This window comes from Oncorhynchus kisutch, linkage group LG6 (assembly GCF_002021735.2).
Source record: "Oncorhynchus kisutch isolate 150728-3 linkage group LG6, Okis_V2, whole genome shotgun sequence".
Taxonomy (NCBI): domain Eukaryota; kingdom Metazoa; phylum Chordata; class Actinopteri; order Salmoniformes; family Salmonidae; genus Oncorhynchus; species Oncorhynchus kisutch.
Genome location: NC_034179.2, coordinates 79,064,062 through 79,090,804, shown reverse-complemented (window position 1 = coordinate 79,090,804; position 26,743 = coordinate 79,064,062). Strand labels below are relative to the sequence as shown.

Sequence of the window (26,743 nt, the reverse complement as noted above, 5' to 3'; positions counted from 1 at the left end):
ACCTGCTGCCTCTGCTCTCCTGGCTGCCTCCACCTGTTCCCATGGGAGGCGATCCCTTACAGCCAGGATCTCCTCCCATGTGTAGGAACCCTTCCCGTCCAGAATGTCCTCCCATGTCCATGAGTCCATTCCACGCTGCTCCTGGTGACCTCGCTGCTTGGTCCTTTTTTGGTGGGTAGTTCTGTAACGGTTGTCGTAGGTGGAAGAAGGTGAAGAGGACCAAGGTGCAGCGTGGTACGTGTTCATGGTAGATTTAATAAAGTAACTGAACACTAAAACAAAAAACAACAAAGTGGAACAAATGAAACAGTTCTGTCTGGTGCAGACACACAAAGACAGAAAACAACTACCCACACCCATAGTGGGAAAACAGGCTGCCTAAGTATGGTTCTCAATCAGAGACAACGATTGCCAGCTGCCTCTGATTGGGAATCATACAAGGCCAAACACATAGAAATACAAAACCTAGGATGCCCACCCCAACTCCTGCCCTGACCAAACTAAAACAGAGACATAAAAAAGGAACTAAGGTCAGGACGTGACAACAGGCCTGTCTGCATGTTGCTGCTCTCCAGGCAAAGTCTCTATGCTACTGTTCTCTACAGACTTCCTCCAAGACATGGAACACACACAACGGCCCCTCCCTGAACAGCACAACTCTCAGCCTACTAGTCACAGTTGATTTCATCTGACACAAGGAGGACTCTTTCTCTCCTGTAATTTGCCTTTAAAAACAGGCTTATGTAAGCAGGCAGTCATTCATGAGGACTCCAGAAGCACCAAGCTGACTGGCTGGCTGGCATCCTCCTCAGTCTCCCAGTGGAATCTCAATAGACCAAAGCCTCTCGGTTGATGTGGGATTTCCTCAAAAACAAATGGAGGGAATTAGGCGCCTCACGCACACAAAACAATAACACCACAACAGATAAGATAGATACTGTGGATAGAAAATACACTTAGAGGCTCAACTCAAGGCATGCATCACACCCTTTATTTTCATATTTTATCAGATGTTTAGAGTGGCTTTAATGACAGATCCCATAGGATCCAGCCAGTATGACAAGATGCACCTAAATCTATTAACGGTGTAATAAGGGCAGACAAAATATAACCTGTTGTGACTTGTGTGCTGGTTTACTGCATCCCACCCCACTCCACTGCATTTCACAATGGGGGTTACATTTTACTGCAGGGAAAACAGAGAAAGCCCTTTGAATCCAGTGGCTTGTTGTGTGTGCAGTGGCCACGTAAATGGCTATCAGAGAAGGAATAGACAATCAAACTCAGGAGTGCTGGACAAATGATCTCTGTCCTTGGTTTCTAACAACAGAGAAGACTGCAATTCCTGATTTCATTCAAAATGTTCCATCTCTACTTTCCTCCTCTCCATTGCTTCACACCCGTTTCTCACTTTGCCTCTCACATACACAGACCGACACTCAACATGGATAGCACACACCACATCAGTGTAACCAAGGCAACTCCTCCTTGGTTTCCAGAGAGGGCGTTCCTCTTGGTCCCCTCTTTTGTTTTTCTTCAAAGACAGGGACATGCAGTTGCTAAAGACGTCAGTGAGACTGCTAAACCAACATGCTGTGTATTCACCACCCAGGCCATGTGTGTGTGTGTGTGTGTGTGTGTGTGTGTGTGTGTGTGTGTGTGTGTGTGTGTGTGTGTGTGTGTGTGTGTGTGTGTGTGTGTGTGTGTGTGTGCGTGTGTGTGTGTGCGTGTGTGTAACGTCACACTAACTGCATGGGCCAGGGTAGAGGAATGCCGGACAGGATGCAGGCAGAAAATTCCTGAAACATAGTAATATCGTCTTAGTAATAAGCTTGAGTTGTGTCACTGCCAGTGTTCCAATATATAGGCTTACCATTTATGATCTTCTCAACCTTCAAACATTAAAGCAGTATTTACAGTAATACATTTACATGTACATTAATACACAGTACATTTTTTCCATGAGCTCCAATTGCTCTAGTCTATAGAGTTAACTAATGTGATATTGTGGTCTGATGTACTGTAACATGTTCAGCTGTTGAGGGGATCTGATAGATTGTTCAACATTGCACAACAGTTTTTCTGTGCCTTTATGTGGCACAAGTCCTCTACCTTCCACAGTCATGTCTGTCACCGGGCCCTTGACTGGGCCTCTGACTTGTAGTGTTAACATACAGCACTGATAAGAGATGAGGCTGACGCAGCATTTAACTACCCTGCAGACTCAGAGTCACAGCAGGGCCTATAGGTGGGGTGGACTTTTCGGATGTGTTTTCGGATATTGGGACGAAACATGGAAGTTAAGGGTGAGGGAAACAGGGTTCTCATAAGGTTTCTTAGATGACCCCCATTACCTTCCCTGCAAGTTCAGAGATTAAAACGTGTTAGAAATCCTGCTCTTAATATTGATTAATGTAATGAGAGCACAGTGGGTTACTGCTTTATTGGAAGTGTAATGGTGGAGGAGTTTAAGTCACAAACATGTCAACTGTATCCGGTAGACATAGTATACACAGGATATGCAGGATGTATAGGAGCCCCTTGGAGCAGCCCATAAGATGCTGCACATGTGTCTGGCTGGCGGCAACCTGTCCAACACATGAGTGGGCTGGTCATGGCTGGGCACTGCAGGGTATGGTAGTGAGACTGTTGTTTAGACTGTTATGGTAGCAAATCACTCAGCAGTGAGATTCACTCGGAGCCACATTGGAACACAAAGACCCAAACAGACAGTGCAGTGTCAGTGAAGAAGTCTGGGTTATTACGTCACAGCAATAGAGGAACCAGAGTGGGGCTGGGAGGGGCTGGGAGAGCCCCAGGGGTAAACATCCGGGACACGGCGGGGGGCACAGATGTTCTGGAGTGCCCCTCTATTCTTCAATGTTTGAATGAACCCACGTCATGTGCATGCTGTTAGCTAGAGGGTATTAAGAGAACGTGAAGACTAAATGTCGTCCCTTTAAATAATAAATCAAGTGAGAAATGACTACTGAACAATGTGAGGAGAATTTGAAGAGTTGATTTATCCACAATTTTTTTTTGGGGGGGAGGGGGGTTTCAATAGAAATGATTGCTTATTGGTACCTTCATGTATGTGTAAAATATTATTGTTCTCAGATTTTAAAATATATATATATATAATATTCAAATGTGTTATTTAGAAAACGCTATACAGTCATGGCCAAAAGTTTTGAGAATTACATAAATATTAATTTCCACATATCTTGCTGCTTTAGATATTTGTCAGATGTTACTATGGAATACTGAAGTATAATTACAAGCATTTCATAAGTGTCAAAGGCTTTTATTGACAATTACATGAAGTTGATGCAAAGAGTCAATATTTGCAGTGTTGACCCTTCTTTTTCAAGACCTCTGCAATCCGCCCTGGCATGCTGTCAATTAACTTCTGGGCCACATCCTGACCGATGGCAGCCCATTCTTGCATAATCAATGCTTGGAGTTTGTCAGAATTTGTGGGTTTTTGTTTGTCCACCCGCCTCTTGAGGATTGACCACAAGTTCTCAATGGGATTAAGGTCTGGGGAGTTTCCTGGCCATGGACCCAAAATATCAATGTTTTGTTCCCCGAGCCACTTAGTTATCCCTTTTACCTTATGGCAAGGTGCTCCATCATGCTGGAAAAGGAATTGTTCGTCACCAAACTGTTCCTGGATGGTTGGTAGAAGTTGCTCTCGGAGGATGTGTTGGTACCATTCTTTATTCATGGCTGTGTTCTTAGGCAAAATTGTGAGTGAGCCCACTCCCTTGGCTGAGAAGCAACCCCACACATGAATGGTCTCAGGATGCTTTACTGTTGGCATGACACAGGACTGATGGTAGCGCTCACCTTGTCTTCTCCGGACAAGCTTTTTTCCGGATGCCCCAACCAATCGGAAAGGGGATTCATCAGAGAAAATGACCTTACCACAGTCCTCAGCAGTCCAATCCCTGTACCTTTTGCAGAATATCAGTCCGTCCCTGATGTTTTTCCTGGAGAGAAGTGACTTCTTTGCTGCCCTTCTTGACACCAGGCCATCCTCCAAAAGTCTTCGCCTCACTGTGCGTGCAGATGCACTCACACCTGCCTGCTGCCATTCCTGAGCAAGCTCTGTACTGGTGGTGCCCCGATCCCACAGCTGAATCAACTTTAGGAGACGTTCCTGTCGTTTGCTGGACTTTCTTGGGCGCCGTGAAGCCTTCTTCACAACAATTGAACCGCTCTCCTTGAAGTTCTTGATGATCCGATAAATGGTTGATTTAGGTGCAATCTTACTGGCAGCAATATCCTTGCCTGTGAAGCCCTTTTTGTGCAAAGCAATGATGACGGCACGTGTTTCCTTGCAGGTAACCATGCTTGACAGAGGAAGAACAATGATTCCAAGCACCACCCTCCTTTTGAAGCTTCCAGTCTGTTATTTGAACTCAATCAGCATGACAGAGTGATCTCCATTCTTGTCCTCGTCAACACTCACACCTGTGTTAACGAGAGAATCACTGACATGATGTCAGCTGGTCCTTTTGTGGCAGGGCTGAAATGCAGTGGAAATGTTTTTAGGGGATTCAGTTCATTTGCATGGCAATGAGGGACTTCGCAATTAATTGCAATTCATCTGATCACTCTTCATAACATTCTGGAGTATATGCAAATTGCCATCATACAAACTGAGGCAGCAGACTTTGTGAAAATTAATATTTGTGTAATTCTCAAAACCTTTGGCCATGACTATATATCCATTGTTTAGTTGGAATGTTTGTAAACTGTGTATTTGACTGTGATATAGTGCCTTCTGAAAGAATTCACACCCCTTGACTTTTTCCACATTTTGTTGTGTTACAAAATGGTATTAAAATTGATGTCAATTTGTGTCAATGATCTGCACAAAATACTCTAATGTCAAAGTGGAAGAAAAATCCTAACATTTGTACAAAGAAAATATGAAAAATAAAACAAGAATATATCTTCATCAGATAAGTATTCAAACCACTGAGTCAATACATTTTAGAATCACCTTTGGCAGCGATTACAGCTGTCAGTCTTTCTGGGTAATTCTCTAATAGCTTTCCACACCTGGATTGTGCAACATTGGCCCATTATTTTCAAAATTCTTCAAGATCAATGATTGGTGATCATTGCTAAACCATTGTCAGGTCCTGCCATAGATTTTCAAGGAGATTTAAGTAACTCAGGATTTAAGCCATTCAGGAATATTCACTGTCTTCTTGGTAAACAATTCCAGTGTAAATTTGACCTTGTGCTATAAGGTTATCGTCCTGCTGAAATGTGAATTAAACTCCCAGTGTCTGGTGGAAAGCAGACTGAACTACATTTCCTCTAGGATTTTGCCTGTGCTTATCTCCATTCCCTTTCTTTTTTTCCCTGAAAAACTACCCAGTACTTAACAATTACAAGCATACCCATAACATGATGCAGCCACAACTATGGTTGAAAATATGGAAAGTGGTACACAGTAATGTGTTGTATTGGATTTGCTCCAAACATAATAGTTTTGTATTCAGGACAAAAAGTTGCTTTGTCACATTTTTTGCAGTATTACTTTAGTGCCTTGTTGCAAACCGGATGTATGTTTTGGAAAATTGTTATTCTGTACAGGGTTTCTTCTTTTGACTCAGTTAGGTTAGTATTGTAGAGTAACTACAATGTTTCTGATCCATCCACCGTTTTCTCCTATCACAGCCGTTCAACTCTGTTTTAAAGTTACCATTGCCCTCCTGGTGAAATCCCTGAGTGGTTTCCTTCCTCTCCGGCAACTGAGTTAGGAAGGACACCTGTATCGTTGTAGTGACTGGGTGTATTGATACACCATCCAACATGTAACTTCAACATTGTAACTTCACAATGCTCAAAGGGATATTCAATGTCTGCTTTTAAATTTTTTACCAATAGGTGCCCTTCTTTGCGATGCATTGGGAATACCTCCCTGGTCTTTGTGGTTGAATCTGTTTTTGAAACTCACTGCTCGACTGAGGAACCTTACAGTACTTGTATGTGTGGGGTTCAGAGATGAGGTAGTAATTCTAAAATAATGTTTAACACTATTATTGCACACAGAGTGAGTCCATGCAACTTATTATGTGACTTGTTAAGCAAATGTTACTCCTGAACTTATTTAGGCTTGTCATAACAAAGGTGTAGAATACTTACTGACTCGAGAAATGTCAGCTTTACATTTTTTATTCATTTGTAAAAAATGACTAAAAACATAATTCCACTTTGACATTATGGGGTAAAGTGTATAAGCCAGTGACAACAAATCTAAACTAAGTCCATTTTAAATTCAGGCTGTAAAACAACCAAATGTGGAATGAGTCAAGGGGTGTGAATCATTTCTGAAGGCGCTGTATGTGGCTGCACGAACTGTATGTTGCTCTGGACAAGATGAATACAATGTTAATTATAAATGTTTTACATACAGATCTCACATAATAAAAATAACTCTATTAAATATTGATGCCACCAATGTATCATTTGTTCAGTTCTTTAATAAACAAAATGTTATTTGTTAAATGTGACTGTAAAACCTAGCAGTACTACTTATTTATCTGAGAGTGACTGAAATGAAACCATTAAGTTATAGATTTCTTAAAAATACTTGTCTGTCAATGAACAACCTCATGACATTATGAGATAGTGAAAAAACACACCAATCTCTTTCATAAGTTATTTAAACAATAAAAGCTACTTTACCAACATTTCTGAAAATGGATATATAGCATTTTGGAATGAAACTCTTCATTTGTTTTCATAGACAGCGGGAGGTCATAATCAAGAAGTGTATTTTGATTTGTTTCTTGTGTTCCACTGTGGGTGCATTACATTGTGAGTCATGAAAACATGAAGACGCCAGAAATATGTTGGATATGGTGTGTTCAAAGATATCTGCTTCAGTAAACCTCAAATGCTTTCTATTCAACCTCAATGTCAAGTGTCAGTTCTTTTTCAAACCTCAGAACAACAACATAAAAAAATGTTGTTGCCCTTTCCCACAAATGTGTGTGGTGTGCAGCAGCTTCACTGTCAAATTAACTTGAACTCGAGGCTGAAACAGGCTGTTTGTCCTACCTCTCTTAAACCCCCCCCTCCCAATACCTCTCACCACCACCCACAACAAATGTGCAGCCAACTGACTCGCCTACAACCTGCTATCTCTGCCAAAACTGCTACAATGAAGAGAGTGGGAATATTGGGCTTTGCAGCTGACCATATCATTTGTTATTCTCACAGTGCACTTATACAAAAGGTGACTTAAAAGTTAAAATAATCTAATTACATTGCTGGTGAATAAATAGATGAATTACAAAAAACATCTCATTCGTTTAATTGAAATCCCTAGGACAGTGTCAGTGGTACTATTACGCAAACTGTAACTGAATCTCAGGTGTGTATTTGCAGAATGTAGCTTACTGTGACCACCAGGCTACATCAATGACCCAAAATAAGAATTCCATTGATTATTCAGGTTTTGCACTTTGGCACACTCACCTTCTCAGAGTTGATGCTCAGCTTTTTCTCAACATGGCTATGGAGCTCTACGTGGCCATGGAGCTCTCCGTTATTTTCCGGGATGGGTGTGGATTCTCTCGGTGTCCCGCATGGTGTCCCGCATGGTGTCCCGTTCTCCTTAACGTCTTCGCTTTCTGACTCGTCGTCGCTGGGTAAAGGAATGCGCTCCGTGACATATTCTTTGAGACACTTCATCTTGTGTTTTTTCAACAGTTGCTCAGTGTCCTGGTCGACAACAATGAGCTCGAGCTGGCCCACGGTGGCTCTTATCCGGGACACAACCTGTTGATGGCTCTCACTCTCCACGTTCTCCCCGTTCACGAACACCAGTCGGTCCCCCGCGCGAATCCCAGAAGTTTCAGACGGACTGTCGGGCTCCACAAGCCGTATGAACTGCCCGGTCTTACCCTTCTCACCGTGGAGATGGAACCCATAACCATTGTCCCCTTTCTCCAGCAGGCAGAGTCTTGGCCGATTATCTTCGCTTTTGCTGGGCATAGTTTCTGCTATTTATTTCACCAATTCAACCCGTTGTTTGTGAGAATGATCGTTCACTAGCTGGAAGTTGCCAAGAAAACTCAGTTTGGGATGCTGAGCACGAGTGGTACCCGTCAACAGGAATATCTCTACCGTTCTCAAGGAAGAGCGTCTGGCATCCAACCGGTCTGTTTATAAGGCGCCGTCCGTGGTGACTGGATGTCACCCGCAGTCGCAACTCACTTTCAAAAGCAACTCCTAAACTTTGTGCATACAGGGGATGTATGCCAACCCGAGATGTGTCGCCCAAACCTGAAGTTCTACTAACTATATGTATGCGTTTACTTTTCTCCAAAACTCTATTCTCTAATCTGACACTGAACTAAACTCAGCAGACCACTTTATAAAGGTCAGTGACGTAGGTGGAGAAGACAGATAGTAACACCAATCACTACTCAAATACTCCAGGAGGAGGGAGGCGCATAAATTAATGGTGCATGCATGCTATTGGCCCTAAAGATCGACAAGTGCATGAGCAAAAATTATTGCTGTTGCTGCTGCTGCTGCTGCTGCTGCCATGTTGTGACAAATGCATGTGGTCCTTCTGCAAACATATGGTACTGTATCACAGGAGGTTGGTGGTACGGTATCAACAACATCAAACATATGGTACTGTATCACAGGAGGTTGGTGGTACGGTATCAACAACATCAAACATATGGTACTGTATCACAGGAGGTTGGTGGTACGGTATCAACAACATCAAACATATGGTACTGTATCACAGGAGGTTGGTGGTACGGTATCAACAACATCAAACATATGGTACTGTATCACAGGAGGTTGGTGGTACGGTATCAACAACATCAAACATATGGTACTGTATCACAGGAGGTTGGTGGTACGGTATCAACAACATCAAACATATGGTACTGTATCACAGGAGGTTGGTGGTACGGTATCAACAACATCAAACATATGGTACTGTATCACAGGAGGTTGGTGGTACGGTATCAACAACATCAAACATATGGTACTGTATCACAGGAGGTTGGTGGTACGGTATCAACAACATCAAACATATGGTTTCCAGGTGTTTGATGCCATTCTATTCGCTCAGTTCCAGACATTATTATGAGCCGCCCTCCCCTATTTATAGATTACAAATATTATGCTCAGGAGAAGACATCTGCATTTGCCACATGTGCTCCTTCTCTCTCCCTCCCTCTCTCTATGTCTGTCTGTCTCTGTGAGAACACACACTCACTGACAGACAGAACCTCTTCTGAATAGGCCTACCTCACCACCTTGCAATTCTGAAGAAATGCAAACCTTTATGTGGAAGGAAGGGACCTAGACCCTCCTTGAGAAATGCTCTATTAAACGGCAAGGACCTCACTGACCCAAAACCACAGCAGAGTTGTAACTTCTACTTACATTTACCAGGTACACTTATCAATGCATGGTAATGTCCTTAATATAATATATTGATGACTCACTATAATTTATTGATGATAGGCCTATCATCTCAAACTATGTATACAGAAAGGCTGATGGTCAGGTGCTATGTGATGTTTCTGAGGAATTAATGATTCTTGTTTGTGTTTGATTTAATCGTTGGTACAGCTGTACAACTGTGTGGAAGAGGACGAGTTCCATGGAGGTTTATGGTCTATGGGATTGATAGACTGGATGGGGAGGGAGTGCTAGATTCCAGGTACAATGCTGAGCCAGGTACAATGAGTAATGGGTGTTCTGCCTGGCACCACCATCTCCACTACAGACTCCACCATCCAGGTTGATATAGCCCTGCAACTCAGCTCAAACTGAACCTCTTTCGTTCAGTACCGGTAAATAACCCTTTTCATATTACAAGGCTGTGAGGATTCCCATAATCTCACATTCATCTCTATATGTGGTGGTTTGAAATGAACATGTTCCGTCTGTCTCAATAAGTGGATGTATTACTGGCTTATTTTTTTTATTTTTTATGATTCAGTAGGATGTATTTCACAACACAATCCATCCAGTCCCTTTGTGACTTTGTGTGTGTTTGGAGCTATTTGTGTGACACAAATAACGAGTGATGATATTACGGAGTGACTGCCTTTAAAAATAAACGAATCCATTTGAAAACCTACCTACCTCAATGCCTATGTGGCATTGATATGAATCAGAAACAGTGTATCAAAATTGACTACAAAGTGTAAATAGGATCATTTTGGTCATAAAGTCAGTCTTGTCTAAAACTGAGTGTGGAACATCCGTGCGTCACAACTGGTAATGAAGGTTGGGTTTTGATTTGACGAGTTTCATTTGCCTACTAACATGGGGTGAACAGCTGCAGTGATTGCTCTCTATCCAATAGCAGAGACAGTGAGACAGACATGCCCAGCAGCTCCGACTTTGTTTACATAAGACAACGTGTGTTGCATTTCTTCACTTGAGAAATATTGAACCACACACTTCAGTTAGATGTAAAATCACGCAACTAAAACATCCTAGGCAAAACGTCCAAATGAATTACAGATTTATTGAGTAATATTAGATTCATTATGGGGATTTTGAGGAAGTGAAATCGGTTTCTGATGGCGGACAAACATCTTTCACCAAACGCGGAATCGGTCAGGAAACACCCCAAGACTGAAATCTTGTTTTTCTACAGAAAAACACACCTGCCAAGCAGCGTGTTCAGTGGCTCTTTAACAAGTCAAGCTGAGCCAGCAGTGGTAAATAGCGTAACGCCCTGTTATTATTTGAAAAGCAATGCTGTCACCTGGTGGGAGGCAACTTCAGTACATCACATCCCATCCACCTACAGCAGGGATCATCAACTAGATTCAGCCGCTGGCCGATTTCTTCTGGAGCGGTTGTTTGGGGGCTGGCACATGATTACAAATCATTTGTAGACTGCAAAAAGCCCAAACATGTTTGACTAAAACATAATACTTTCAAACCTTACTTTCATTTGTATACGATCATGTGTCTCTATTATGCGTGGGAATACTTCATTACAGATTTCTTAAATTAAAATCACTTGAAGCTGGTTTCCTGGTATTTTTAGTCATGTATGTCCAACAATGAAAATTCTACCCCCCCCCCCCCAAAATATATACAGTACCAGTCAAAAGTTTATGAAATGCTTACTTACAAGCCCTTAACCAACAATGCAGTTTTAAGAAAAACAAGTGTTAAGTAAAAAATAGATGAGTAACAAATTAAAAATTAAAAAATAATTAAAGAGCAGCAGTAAAATAACAGTGGTGATGCTATATACAGGGGGTACCGGTACAGAGTCAATATGCAGGGGCACTGGTTAGTCAAGGTAATTGAAGTAATATGTACATGTAGGTAGAGTTAAAGTGACTATGCATGAATCAGAAACAGAGAGTAGCAGCGGTGTAAAATAGGGGGGGGGGGGGGGGGGGGGGGTAGAAACTGTTAAAATAGTTTGTTGGTGATGTGGACACCAAGGAACTTGAAGCTCTCAACCTGCTCCACTACAGCCCCGTCGATGAGAATGGGGCATGCTTGGTCCTCCTTTTCCTTTAGTCCACAATCATCTCCTTTGTCTTGATCACTTTGAGGGAGAGGTTGCTGTCCTGGCACCACACGGACAGGTCTCTGACCTCCTGCCTATAGGCTGTCTCATCATTGTCAATGATCAGGCCTACCACTGTTGTGTCGTCTACAAACTTAATGATGGTGTTGGAGTCGTGCCTGGCCATGCAGTCAAGGATGAACAGGGAGTACAGGAGGGGACTGAGCACGCACACCTGAGGGGTCCCCATGTTGAGGATCAGAGTATCGGATGTGTTGTTATCTACCCTTACCACCTGGGGGGCAGCCAGTCAGGAAGTCCAGGATCCAGTTGCAGAGGGAGGTGTTTAGTCCCAGGCTCCTTAGCTTAGTGATGAGCTTTGAGGGCACTATGGTGTTGAACACTGGGCTGTAATCAATGAACAGCATTCTCATATAGGTGTCCTTTTGTCCAGATGGGAAAGGGCAGTGTGGAGTGCAATAGAGATTGAATCATCTGTGGATCCTTTGGGGCGGTATGCAAATTGGAGTGGGTCTAGGGTTTCTGGGATAATGCTGTTGATGTAAGCCATAACCAGCCTTTCAAAGCACTTCATGGCTACAGATGTGAGTGCAACGGGTCGGTAGTCATTTAGGCAGGTTGCCTTAGTGTTCTTGAGCACCTGCACTATGGTGGTCTGCTTCAAACATGTTGGTATTACAAATGCAGTCAGGGACAGGTTGAAAATTCCAGTGAAAACACTTGCCAGTTGGTCAGCAAATGCTCGGAGTACATGTTCTGGTAATCCGTCTGGCCCTGCGGCCTTGTGAATGTTGAACGGTTTAAAGGTCTTACTCACATTAGCTACGGAGAGCGTGATCACACAGTAGTCCAGAACAGCTGATGCTCTCATGCATGCTTCAGTGTTGCTAGCCTCAAAGCGAGCATAGAAATAATTTTGCTCATCTGGTAGGCTTGTGTCACTGGGCAGCTCGCTGCTGTGCTTCCCTTTGTAGTCTGTAATAATTTGCAAGCCCTGCCACATCCGACGAGCATCGGAGCCAGTGTAGTATGATTCAATCTTAGTCCTGTATTGACGCTTTGCCTGTTTGATGGTTCATCGGAGGGCATACCAGGGTTTCTTATAAGCGACTGGGTTAGAGTCCCACTCCTTCAAAGTGGCAGCTCTACCCTTTAGTTCAGTGCGGATGTTGCCTGTAATCAATTACTTCTGGTTGGGGTATGTACGTACGGTCACTGTGGGGACGACGTCATCGATGCACTTATTGATGAAGCCAGTGACTGATGTGGTGTACTGTTCAATGCCAACGGAAGAATCTCAACCACCTTCATGAGGTATCTCCTGGAATGCATTTCAATTAACAGGTGTGCCTTATTAAAAGTTAATTTGTTGAATTTCTTTCCTTCTTAATGCATTTGAGCCAATCAGTTGCGTTGTGACAAGGTAGGAGTGGTATACAGAAGATAGCCCTATTTGGTAAAAGACCAAGGTTATATTATGGCAAGAACAACTAAAATAAGCATGGAGAAATGTCAGTGCATCATTATTTAAAACATAAAGGTCCGTCAATGCAGAAAATTTCAAGAACTTTGAAAGTTTCTTCAAGTGCAGTCACTAAACCCATCAAGCGCTGTAAGGAAACTGGCTCTCATGAGGACCACCACAGGAAAGGAAGACTCAGTTACCTCTGCTGCAGAGTATAAGTTTGTTAGAGTTAGCAGCCTCAGAAATTGCAGCCCAAATAAATGCTTCATAGAGTTCAAGTAACAGTCACATCTCAACATAAACTGTTCAGAGGAGACTGCGTGAAACAGGCCTTCATGGTCGAATTGCTGCAAAGAAACCCCTACTAAAGGACACCAATAAGAAGAAGAGACTTGCTTGGGCCAAGAAACATGAGCAATGGACATTAGACCGGTGGAAATCTGTCCTTTGGTCTGATGAGTCCAAATTTGAGATTTTTGTTTCCAACCACTGTATCTTTGTGAGACGCAGATTAGGTGAACAGATTATCTCTGCATGTATGGTTCCCACCATGAAGCATGGAGGAGGTGTGATGGTGTGGGGGTGCTTTGCTGGTGACACTGTCAGTCATTTACTTTGAATTCAAGGCACACTTAACCAACATGGCTACCACAGCGATACACCATCCCATCTGGTTTGTGCTTAGTGGGACTATCATTGATTTTTCAACAGGACAATGACCCAACACACCTCCAGGCTGTGTAAGGGCTATTTGACCAAGAAGGAGAATGATGGAGTGCTGCATCAGATGACTTGGCCTCCACAATCTCCCAACCTCAACCCAATTGAGATGGTTTGGGGTGAGTTGGAATGCAGAGTGTAATAAAAGCAGACAAGTGCTCAGCATATGTGGGAACTCCTTTTACACTTTTGGAAAAGCCTTCCAGGTGAAGCTGGTTGAGATAATGCCAAGAGTGTGCAAAGCTGTCGTCAAGGCAAACAGTGGATACTTTGAATTATCTAAAATATATTTAGATTTGTTTAAGAACGTTTTGGTTTCTACATGATTCCATGTGTTATTTCATATTTGTGATGTCTTCACTACTATTCTACAATGTAGAACATAGTAAAAATATAGACAACCCCTTGAGTAGTTGTGTCCAAACATTTGATTGGTACTGTATATATATATATTTCTTTGCTCAGAAAACTTGGGGGGGGTCAAATAAAACCACCAGTGGGGAAACCCTGACCTATTTCCCCCTTCCCAGAGACTCAATGAACAGATATACAAACACACACTGCAATGAAACACCACCATCTTCATTACAAAAAATATTTTTTATATACTGTACGATAACAAAGCACTTTTCCATGGCACTTTGTGATCAATGTGACACCTCCACAGAGAGTGACAATAATTGTGACATCAAGCAAATTCAATAAGCAAACATTCATAATGAACCAAATACAAAGGAACATTTTACACAATGCAACCCATGAACAACCCATGTACAGTAGAGAAACAACAACAATGTCCATTAATGATGACTGATAGAGGCTCCACAACAACAGTGTCTGAGGGAGCCCTCTCATTGGTGGATGGCACATTTAAAAGCAAATCAAAACTCATGCTGGAACTTCTGACCACCACCTCAATTAACATTTGACCACAACATTTCAGAAAATAATTTTAATTTGGAGTATAATTACAAAATGACTGTCATTAGACATATTTTAACCGGAAGAGGCCGCATCTGGGACACGCTGTGTATGACACCACAGTAGTAGAGGGTACTCCTCATACAACATGTATAATGGCATTTAGTCCTGAATAGAATGTGGTGAAACATATGAAGCCGTGAGCCCCCAAAAATCTTTATTTTATTCCAGCTAACATCTTTACTTAAAGTGATCAGATCATTTCTTCATTTCTTTGTAAATATGGCAATATTGGGGCAAGAAATTAAATGTGGATTTCCAATCCTTCCTTATGGCAATAATGAGTACGGCTGACAGGCTGCAGCTGCAGCATGTGAAACACATGAACTAAATGATCTGAGCATGTTTCAAATATAAATTCACATTTTAAATACACTGGTAAAGGATTTCTATCCAACTGAAAACACTGACATGGTTTTTCTCCTGATCGGGGTAGAATGAGGGTTGTCTAGTTGCCATAGGCTTTCCAAGTAGGTGGTGAGCAGACCAGGTGCTCTCTTTTTCACAATGTGGTTGCTCTGCTCTTTTTGACTACTCGCTATCAGATGATGCTATTTTAGGGGGACTGTCTCTCTACTGCTCTATGTCTCTCTCTCTTTATTTCCCTCCCTCCCTCCATCCGTAGATGTCTGTATCTCTCTCGCCCCTCTCTCACTGTGGCCTGGTGTGGTGTAACAGTTGGTGAGAGGTTCAGCTACATGTAGCCACCACAGCAGCCAGACTTCTGCTTCTCAGACGCAATGTAGTCATGGATCTGGAACTTGGGCTCGTTGGGCTGCTGGGCAGCTCTGTGCTTCAACTCCCTGGCAGAGTGAGCGAGAGCGAGAGAGAGAGAGTGCGAGAGAGAGTGTGGGATGGAGCAGTGCAGAGCAGAGAAATTGAAAACATAAGAGAAAGAGAGATGAGGAACATAATTGGACAATATGTCTTTGCCCTTTCACATACAGTGCAACTTTCATTTAGAATTAACATGAGTCGTGACTTACTTTGCTACAGCCAGGAAGGCCAGCTCTACGTTGACTCCAGTCTTGGCACTGGTCTCCATGAAAGGGACTCCATATTCCTGAAAAGCATCCAGGGCTTTTAATGGCACTACTCAAGTACACCACATTCATCGTATGAATGAACTCACTACCAAACACTCAGTGATACATCTCTCCATCACTTGAGGGAACATCAGTTCACAAGTACAGTATATAAATCAACATTTCAAGCTCGTTTTCATTTCACAGTGCTGTACAGTTGCTTTTGAAGAGGCTACTTGGTGTTTTGTGGTAGGAGAGTGGAGCAAACCCTTAAGTGTGCCTTGTCTCTTACCTTGGCCAGCTTCTCTCCCTCCTCACGCTTGATGACCCTCTCTCCGGCCATGTCCGTCTGTTTGGACAGAGCAGAGTAGAGTCATGGACACACCTAGTCCATTAGATCCAGAGAGGCACCACTACATCAGCCCACACAAGCCACAGCAGTTCCCAGGGCATTCTCCAGGCTGCCTCTGAGTCTCTGACCACAGGACAAACATTGCTCAGAGAGAGAAATGTTCCCTGTCTTGCTGCTCTCCCCAGCTCTGGGAATAAATTATGTCTGGGGGAACGTGACAGCAATGACCCAGTGTCTCTGTAGTAGCACCACCAGAGGGGGCACATGATCTATGGGTGCTGTTGAACTGGAGATGCCACCAGTTCTATTTGAAATCATCACAACACATGTATTCACTAGTAACGTTCTAATTCAGCTTCAATATAAACTCAGAGGCTGAGACACTGTGTGTGCGGGTGTGTGTAATTAGGCTACGAAGTCAATAGCAGAGACAAATATGTTTCTGTGTGTGTTGTGTTCTTATTGTTACTTTTGGTATGATGACTTCTCTTGGTACACTCTACAAAACCAAAAGGATGTATAGCTCACACCTTGTTGCCGAGCAACATGATGACCACATCCTTCTGGGCATACTCATGAATTTCAGTCAGCCAGGCCTATATGGGAGGGGGGGGAGGAGGAGAGAGATTTAAAACGGAGATTAGTCAGTAAAAATGCCAGTGCTAAAGGAGATCCCCTCTACAAAAACGTAATACATTTCTCTGCTCTGCTGCTTTGGTAACAATTCTCCATTCTGCCATTCTGAGCTGCACTTCCTCTTATCCCCTAACCTTCGAAAACTTAAAAAATGGCTTCTTGGAAATGTCATGAAATGTCACTGTGGAGTTCACTTCAGTAATGTAATGTGGAGGCCATATATTACTTGGCATGTCAAATTAATTCTGGGTTCTTCCTCTAAAAGGGGGCTCATGAGAAGATGTGAGGAGATAAGGAGGAGGAGTGAAGAGTGACATGATAGGTTTCTCACCCTGATGTTGTCAAAGGATGACTTGCTGGTGATGTCATAGAGCAGGAGGAGGGCTGAGGAGAGAAAGGCAGAGTCTCACACAGCCATGTGTTCTTAGCATTCTACAACACACACAACCAGGAAGTGTTTTAATAGAGCAGAGATTACCCTGTGCGTCTCTGTAGTAGGCGTGCGTGACACTGCGGAATCTCTCCTGTCCTGCAGTATCCCAGATCTGGGAGAAAGAGGTGAAACAAATGAATTATAACAATGTAATAAACCTGGAAAACGGGACAATATCCCAACCAGCAGCAACCAATGAGCATGCAAGTCATAATGGGAAATACGGGAAATTAATTATCAATATATTTTACAGTGTAATATATTAGAATAGTCAAGTGGCTTATTTATTTTACCAGGTAAGTTGATTGAGAACACATTCTCACAGAAATGACCTGGGGAATAGTTACATGGAAGAGGAGGGGGATGAATGAGCCAATTGGAAGATGGGGATGATTAGGTAGCCATGATGGTATGACGGCCAGATTGGGAATTTAGCCAGGACACAGAGGTTAATACCCCTAATCTTACGATGGCAGTGGCATGTGATCTTTAGTGACCACAGAGAGTCAGAAGACACCCGTTTAACATCCCATCCAAAAGACGGCACCCTACACAGGGCAATGTCCCCAATCACTGCCCTGGAATCTTTTTGTTTTAGACCAGAGGAAAGAGTGCCTCCTACTGGCCCTCCAATACCACTTCCAGCAGCATCTGGTCTCCCATCCAGGGACCAACCAGGACCAACCCTGCTTAGCATCAGAGGCAAGCCAGCATTGGGATGCAGGGTGGTGTGCTGCTCAGACAAATCCCACCGAAGGCATTTAAATGTTTGGCTCCTCTAAGCCAGCATTGTCAATAAAACAGGATATGATAACAACGTATTTGCAATAGATAAGCTACATAAGGACACTGTGTAATATTATGATACTGACTGTGGTTTAATGAATTTGACTGGTAGGGATAGGATTACAGGAATAGGGGTATCAATGTTGGGTGTAGAGGTCCCTGCTCTCTCACCTGGAGTTTGACCTTCGCGTTGTCCACCGTCACAACTTTATTCTGAGGAGAGGAAACAGTTAACCACAGGACTGTCTATGGGGGTCTTTTTGCATAATAGAGAGACTCAAACAAAACAATCACAGATATTTAAATATTAAGAAGCTTCAGAAAGCAAGAATATTCTAAAGAACAAACAGACCGGAAATGGCACAGCATGCTGTATAGCAGTGGCAACCTGTCATTCAGTGCAGGTGGGCCTGTGAGCCCCACCTTTTTTGCAAAACATTAATATATTATATATATTTTTTTTTCTTCTGTTTTTTGGGGGGGGCTTGCCTGTTTTGCATGTTATTTTGGCATTAATGTGTCACATAACAGTTTGCAAACAGTGTAAAAAAAATAAAAAATAATAATAATATATATCTCATTGAGTTAATAAAGCTGCATATAAACAGGCAGTTCTAAAATGCAGGTGTTTCAGCCTAGCTCAGTGCTGTATGTGGTGGTGGGGCCTGGCCAGCAGAAAATAGGAGCATTGCACTGTGATTGGCTCAGTGTTCTGTCACTCATAGGGACACACGGTCACCCACCTTTAGTAAGAACAGACATCAAGAATGTGAGCCCTTTGGGTTCTGCCATAGACTTAGACTAGAAATGCCCTTCCAAGAAGGCTCAAGGTCATTGGCCACAGATAAAATGACGTCAAATCATGTTATATCTACAGTAGCTTTGATCAGACAGATCATGTCAACATCTTACTTTCAAAGTCTTAGCTAGCAGTCATCATCAGTTGTCATCAAGTCGACAATCTACTGGCAAATCCTTTTTAATCCTTGTCATATGAAGAGAAATAATGAAGAAATTATAGATCAAATGTATCGGTGCTCATCGGCCATTGGACGTAAAGATTACACAACAAGTTGGAAATCGCAAATTCAACAAGGCGTCGTTTGGAAGGAATCAGTGGCTAACTGCAAGCGTTGCAAAGAAACCACTAACGTTAGCCTGCTATTCAATGGAGTGGCAGTACCCCCCCCCCCCCCAGTTCCCACCATAAATCCAGAGAATGACAAAGTTTGATGACAAAATTTGTCCAAAAATGTATTCTATGCTGCCGCATAAATTATGTAATATGCAAGGGAAACATGTATACTGTAGCTAAGAAAGTAATACTAAGTGTTTAATGTGTAGTAACCTGTTAGTAACCCATGTGCCTCACCATAATAATTTGGTGTATTTTCACCAACGCGGTATTGTAAACACATCATTCGTGGCCCGGTGTGTGCTTGTTTGGCTACTGTTTTGTACAGCTTTCAATGTGCATCACCCTAATAATTTGGTCTACTTTCACCTCTTAATTTCGCCTACTGTTCTAACTTGGTGGTGCACATATAGCCTATAACCTGTTTTGGAGAACTGTAATCATTGATTGTTGTAAAAGCTTTCATTGTCTGTTTATATGTCCCCTTTTTTAAATCCTACGGTTCTGACTTGGTGTACAGGGAGTACACTGTAAGAATGGCCCATGTTCTGAATTTTGTCGCTGTACATTTCAAAAGAACTGAACAAATAGTTTTATTGACTACGTCTGTCGTCGCTTGCTCATAAACATCGTAATCGGAATTACGGATTGCCCCTTATGCCATAGTTTGTACATCTCATTTGTCAGTAGAAACCACATTTGTTTAAGCAAGTCAGCCATGTCTTTTTAAAGGCAGTAAATGAGGCTGAATGAAGTGTTTTGCTGCCAGACAAGGCTCTCCGCTGAAAGCCAGGTGTAGTAACAGTGGTAAGGTGTTGGGACTCTGCTGTTGGGACAGCTTTATGTAGGCCCTAACCGTTTGTGGGCACCGTTTGTCACCGTTATAGTGCAATTCATGTAGTGTTAAGTGTTGTGTTATGGCTTTGATGGCATGCATCCCACTTTTTTTTGGGGGGGGGGGGGGGGGGTACCATGATTTCCATGCTAAAATCGCCACTGCTATATATAGACTCATACAGACAACATGAAAACTAAGAGGAGCTTCAGAGGCCGGCAAAGAAAGCCAATTGCTACACCCACACACTACAGAGGTCCTGGAATTAGACTTAATTGCGCAATAGTGAGAAAGAAGACTGGCAAAATAACAACCCACTCCCCCGCTAATTTCCTGTGGCTGTCAGGGACGCCATGTGATTTCCTGTATAGGCAGGATTCTAAAATAGTCATGAGTGAAAAAAATTTTTTAGCTACGGATATGGATTAGTGAAAAACATATCTTGTGAAAGGTGCTCTTCAAGACAATATAGAAGGAATATGGAAGATTGAGGAGGAATAAGATGCTTCCAAGTGAAAAACATATATTGTGAAAAATGCTCTTCGAGGGAGTATAGAAAGAATATGGAAGATTGAGAAGGAATAAGATGCCTAAGTCATGTGAAATGATGTGTCCCTTCTAAACTAAGTCCCAAATACGTACATACACCCACCCGCCCACCCACACACACACTCACGAACAAACCCAATGATACACATTCTAAAGGTCAACCAATAACAGCTTGTTGTAAGGTCAGTCTGCTGTGTAGGTGTCATTATTATGCAGGTAACTGAACCAGTTAACCTCAACCTGGCCTTTTAAACTTCCTGTTTGTATTTCAGGGGAAAACAGGAGGAAAGTCACTAAAGTGAAAACATGACACAAGCAACAATGTTGAAATGAAGGAAGTGAACGCTACAAATCACTTCCTCTAAGCTAACCTCATTACTCCACTATCAGTACCCGGGTACTGTCAAGCCCCTGCCTTTCCTGTGAGCACACTGTGACAGACACACACTCTCTCTGAAGTGAGTCCAATCTTCTAAAATGGGCCCTCTCAATGGGAGTCACCACCCATTGAGACTTCCACCTTGGCTGAACGGATATGGTCCAACCCCTGCATTAGTTGCCATGGGTTTCCATTTTTTCCCTCCAATTATTACGCAGATTGACAAGCCCGCATACTGAGTAACTGCTACAAGGAAGCAGGGCCAAAATAGCCCTGCCACGTTAGAGCTAGTCACAGCAGTCTTCCCATCCACACAGGGTATTGACTGGTATAGCTGGAGGCTCAGCAAGGAACATATTGACGGATCATGTATCAGTCTCAAAATCATCTCGCTTTATAATCTTCTGTTCAATACAGATGCAATGCAAGTAGCCGTGGGTGGTCACTACACACAACTCATTGTTATAATGCACTTATTTATGAATCTCATGAATAGTTATTACCTGTTGCACAAGCATGGATAAAATTATCTCCATTTGTCTACATAAATGCTCCACACATCCCTATCATGTTGTACTCCCATCCCAGGCAGTCCTAATGTCTACACCATCAACACTGAGTGGTAACACAGTACTCTGCCTTAATGCAACATCATTTCCTCCAAAACCGCCTTTTTACCAGCCATTAGATAGAGTGTTTTCTTTGGAGGGGGAGCGGGACCAAATCCACTGGTTCAAGAGTCTTTCTTTCTGTCCATATTCTCTCTTTTTCCATCTCTCACTCATTTTCTCTATCTTTTTCTCTGTCTCTCCAGCAGCTGGTTGGTAGCTATGGAAATCTGTCCGCCACATGAGAGCTGCTTGTGACAGAGCATCGTTTGTGGGGGTAACATAAAGTACAGCTCCTCCAGGCTGAAAACAATGATTCTGGAGCCATATGCGGCACAGTAGCAGAAGTGCTCTATGGACTTGACTGATTTGTGAAAGGGTTTGTACATTTTGAGCCATCACTGCATGAAAACACTTTAAAGTGGTTATTGGATTTACAGATTTAACTGAAATGGGAAAATATTTTATGTATGGATTCAACATTCTAGCGTTTATCTTGTAAATAGACCATTTAGAAATGAGAAAGAACAGAAAAACATCAGACATAATGTATACATTATGAATGTATAGACACAAAGAACCTTCCAACCCTGAGTTGACCCCACTGAGTCTACTGACATCTCTCTCACCCTAAAGTCTATTCCCACGGTGGCTATGAAGTTGCCTCCCAAAAAGGCCCCGTCTTTAAAGCGCACCAGCACACACGTCTTCCCCACCGCAGAGTCTCCCAGCAGCATCACCTAGAGAGGCGTCACAGCCAGAGGTCAGAGAGAGGGATTAGGGGTCATACCTGGGCCCAACACACTGACATCAACCCTCACATGACCAGAAGAATGGTAATAACTCCAAACAAGCTTTCACTGAACAATGTTTGGTGTTAAGAGATGGATTGTAGAGTTCAACTGGTTCATATGCAAATTACTTTCTGAAAGTCATCTGTTGATTATTTCATGATGCTGTGCATCCATGAGAAGTGAAAATGATAAAACTAGAATTTCACGACATCATGATGACTAGTGTTGTTAAGTGTCAAAGCACTGACTCATGATCCTACTGCAAAATGTTCTTGTTGTTTTAGCCTCATCTGAACTTCCTGGTTATTTATTGGACGCCTGGTTTAGTTTCGATATTTTATCCATCCGTTGATTTCATCTTTATAAGGTTGTAGACTAAATGATGTGGTTGATGTGTGGGACTTACCCTTGTTAATTTCAACATGAGTAGTGTTCTGCAGTAAAACAGCTGAGTGGATATGTGTGAGAGATCATATTTGCACAAACCATCATGGGACTGATGTGAAACTACTTGACTATGTGAATGACCTGTTGTACTTCTGCTTGGTCTAGTCCATTAACCACTCCTAATTCTGATCAATCCCCAAACGCTCATGATTAAAAGTACAATGTAACAATATGCACCTTTACTGTAATTACATTTTAAATACAATAACATGGACTTTCCCCCTAAGATTTGCAGAGAAATGTACTATTACGTGGTATGCAGTTAACCTGTATTACCAAGTGCTACATTCTTCCTTGAGCCAATATTTAGATATCACTAAGAATGGGAGGACTGAATACTGTGATTCATATCAAATAAACCTGTGTCACATTGGATACATTATCCAGTTGTGTAAAGTACTCCTTAAGTAGTTTTTTGGGGTATCTGTACTTCACTTTACTATTTATATTTTTGCCAATTTTTACTTCACTACATTCCTAAAGAAAATGTACTTTTTACTCCATACATTTTCCGACACCAAAAAGTACTCGTTACATTTTGATAGGTAAATGGTCCAATTCACACACTTATCAAGAGAACATCACTGGTCATCCCCACTGTATCTGATCTGTAGGACTCACTAAACACAAATGAAGCATTTGTAAATTATATCTGAGTGTTGGAATGCGCCCCTGGCTATCCGTCAATAAAAAATAAAAACATTTAATTGTGTCCTCCCTCTGGTTTAAACTTTTACTTTTGATACTTAAGAATCACAAGTAAATGGAATTGCTCAAATGTACTTAAGTATATTTAAAACCAAATACTTTTAGACTTTTACTTCAGAAGTATTTTACGGAGTGACTTTCACTTTTACTTGAGTCATTTTCTATTAAGGCTTCTTTACTTTTACTCAAGTATGACTGTAGAGTACTTTTTCCACCACTGACATTATCCATAAGGGAGGGGTGAAATAGGGGGGCACTGGTGTGTGACAAGGCACAGAATTGATACTGGTGTGGTAATTAAGAGTAATGTAAACAGAATAGAAGCTTGCCACAATGATAACAGCTGTTCTTATTCCATAGTGGTATATTGTGCTGCATTAAGGGGAAACTTCACAAAAGCAAGGGCTACCCTCTTAAAAAAAGGTGCTATCTAGAACCTAAAAGGGTTCTTTGGCTGTCCCGATTGGAGAATCCTATGAAGAAACCTTGTTGGTTCCAGGTAGACCCGTTTTGGGTTCCATGTAAACTCAGCAAAAAAAGAAGCATCCCTTTTTCAGGACCCTGTCTTTCAAAAATAATTAGTAAAAGTCCAAATAACTTCGCAGATCTTCATTGTAAAGGGTTTAAACACTGTTTCCCATGCTTGTTCAATTAAGCATAAACAATTAATGACCATGCACCTGTGGAACGGTCGTTAAGACACTAACAGCTTACAGACGGCGAGCAATTAAGGTCACAGTTATGAAAACTTAGGACACCAAAAAGAGGCCTTCCTACTGACTCTGAAAAACACTAAAAGAAAGATGCTCAGGGTCCCTGCTCATCTGCGTGAACGTACCTTAGGCATGCTGCAAGGAGGCATGAGGACTGCAGATATGGCCAGGGCAATAAATTGCAATGTCCGTACTGTGAGACACCTACGACAGCGCTACAGGGAGACAGGGTGGACAGCTGATTGTCCTCGCAGTGGCAGACCACGTGTAACAACACCTGCACAGGATCGGTACATCCGAACATCACACCTGCGGGACAGGTAAAGGATGGCAACAACAACTGCCCGAGTTACACCAGGAATGCACAATCCCTCCATCAGTGCACAGACTGTCCCCAATAGGCTTAGAGAGGCTGGACTGAGGGCTTGTAGGCCTGTTGTAAGGCAGATCCAAACCAGACATTACTGGAAACAAAGTCTCCTTGGGCACAAATCCACCGTCGCTGGACCAGACAGGACTGGCAAAAAGTGCTCTTCACTGACGAGTTGTGGTTTTGTCTCACCAGGGGTGATGGTCGGATTCACGTTTATCGTCGAAGGAATGAGCATTACACCGAGGCCTGTACTCTGGAGCGGGATCGATTTGGAGGTGGAGGGTCCGTCATGGTCTGGGGCGGTGTGCCACAGCATCATCGGACTGAGCTTGTTGTCATTGCAGGCAATCTCAACGCTGTGCGTTACAGGGAAGACATCCTCCTCCCTCATGTGGTACCATTCCTGCAGGCTCATCCTGACATAACCCTCCAGCATGACAATGCCACCAGCCATACTGCTTGTTCTGTGCGTAATTTCCTGCAAGATAGGAATGTCAGTGTTCTACTATGGCCAGCGGAGAGCCCGGATCTCAATCCCATTGAGCACGTCTGGAACCTGTTGGATCGGAGGGTGAGGGCTATGGCCATTCCCCCCAGAAATGTCCGGGAACTTCGAGGTGCCTTGGTGGAAGAGTGGGGTAACATCTCAAGAACTGCCAAATCTGGTGCAGTCCATGAGGAGGAGATGCACTGCGGTACTTAATGCAGCTGGTGGCCACACCAGATACTGACTGTTACTTTTGATTTTGACCCCCACGTTGTTCAGGGACACATAATTCCATTTCTGTTAGTCACAGGTCAGTGGAACTTGTTCAGTTTGTCTCAGTTGTTGATTCTTATATTCAAACAAATATTTACACATGTTAAGTTTGCTGAAAATAAATGCAGTTGACAGTGAGGATGTTTATTTTTTTGCTGAGTTTAGAACCTTTTCCACAGAGGGTTCTACATGGAACAAAAAAGGGTTTCACCTGGTACAAAAAAAGGGTATCACCTGGAACAAAAGGGGTTCTTCTATGAGGACAGCCTTTTTAATAAGGCTACAGTCAATATTAATACCAGCAGGCAGCGCCATAACATGATCATAAGCATAATACTGTTAAGCACATAATAAACATAGCCTAATAATATATATCCCAATAATAAGAATAGCCTAATACAGACCTTGAAGGCAATATCAAAATACTCGCAAACCGAGGCGCATCTCTCCAACACATATTTTGATGTTCCGTTTTTAGTCTCTTTATCCTTCAACGATGCCTTCTTTGTGGACATCGCAATGACTATGACCACAGTATCACCGAGATCTGTCAGCGCGCCGCGCGATGTTCCTCCGGAGATGCCAGTTACTCAAAACCAGTTAACACGAGCAATGAGTCCATAGGCAGTCATTTAGCGTTGTCCAAAACCACCCAGCGCTTTCTAAGAACAATTTATTGACGCTGAATCAACTAATGCCAATCATAGAGTCGTGGTTAAAACTTAAAGGGGGATTCTCTTGAGGACGCGGCTACATTCGTGGAGAAAATATGATCGATATGCGGAAACATTTCTCATTTATGCAGAACGTTGGAACGGATCCGCATCATTCTTTACGCGTTGGCAGATGAAACGACGTTGCTATTGTCATTTGTCCAATGAAGATAATGTTATTTAGGCCTATGAAATGAGGCCGTTTTTTGTCATTTTCATAAATGAAAACAACTAGGTCTTCAAACGAGCCACGGACGCAACAGGCAGTGATGGCACGAGTTATTAGTCACAGGTGGTACTGAACTCGTTGATCATGAAAGAGGAGGAGTTCAGCGAACGACAAAAAACGTCTGTCAACATGTTGCTACTGAAAAATACACTTTTCGGTTTCAATCCTAAATTAATGCTATTCCAGTGATTTCCGAATTCTGAAAAATTCCTACAATTGAATCCACAACATGTCAGGTAGGTGGGCTTTCCTCACCAATGTCTACTTTTCAACGGATGTTTGTAGCCTTGAGAAAATACACTATAAACAGACAGTGTTCATATGAGAATCTCATTTTATTTCACTTAATTGACATGACATAATGTCAAAAATGTTCTCCTAATTGCCAAGCCATGTATGATCATGTGGATGGATACCAGCTAAATCTTTGACTAAGAGTTTGTCTCCCCCCAGTGTTCAAAAGAGAGAGACGAGAAAAAGAGATGTTTGTGGGTGTATCTCTCTCTCTAGCTCCATCACTTCACATTACAGCCAGTTGT

At 42.5% G+C, this 26,743-nt stretch overlaps 2 protein-coding genes across 3 annotated transcripts in view; both read right to left on the bottom strand.

The window, feature by feature from the left end:
- LOC109892014 (Na(+)/H(+) exchange regulatory cofactor NHE-RF1) overlaps positions 1-8,408 on the bottom strand; it is a 34,500-nt gene extending 26,092 nt beyond the window's left edge. Inside the window, exon 1 of the mRNA XM_031827786.1 lies at positions 7,504-8,408. Coding sequence (XP_031683646.1) covers positions 7,504-8,022 — 519 coding nt within the window. The 5' untranslated portion in view covers positions 8,023-8,408. The remainder of the gene's footprint in view (positions 1-7,503) is intronic.
- A 5,921-nt stretch (positions 8,409-14,329) lies between these two features.
- On the bottom strand, positions 14,330-26,294 carry LOC109893559 (ras-related protein Rab-37). Of its 2 annotated transcripts, XM_031827774.1 has the most exons (9): positions 25,667-26,292; positions 22,097-22,207; positions 18,133-18,174; positions 17,221-17,287; positions 17,074-17,126; positions 16,637-16,702; positions 16,047-16,103; positions 15,716-15,792; positions 14,330-15,532 (listed from the first exon to the last, which is right to left on the bottom strand). In XM_031827774.1, exons 1-9 carry the CDS (start codon positions 25,775-25,777, stop codon positions 15,424-15,426), a joined length of 693 nt encoding a protein of 230 aa, XP_031683634.1. In that variant the 5' UTR covers positions 25,778-26,292; the 3' UTR covers positions 14,330-15,423. The 2 variants fall into 2 exon arrangements, with proteins under 2 accessions (XP_031683634.1, XP_031683635.1); XM_031827775.1 differs by lacking the exon at positions 22,097-22,207 and having other exon boundaries at positions 25,667-26,294.
- Between the last annotated feature and the right edge of the window lie 449 nt (positions 26,295-26,743).

What these genes read in the sequence shown, in the direction of transcription:
- LOC109893559 (XM_031827774.1), bottom strand. Translation starts at nt 25,777, where the DNA reads ATGTCCACAAAGAAGGCATCGTTGAAGGATAAAGAGACTAAAAACGGA. An exon ending in ACGCGAAGGTCAAACTCCAG is followed by an intron (nt 17,288 to 18,132) that starts GTGAGAGAGCAG and finishes TCTTTCTCCCAG; the next exon opens with ATCTGGGATACTGCAGGACA. An exon ending in TCATGTTGCTCGGCAACAAG is followed by an intron (nt 16,104 to 16,636) that starts GTGTGAGCTATA and finishes CTGTCCAAACAG; the next exon opens with ACGGACATGGCCGGAGAGAG.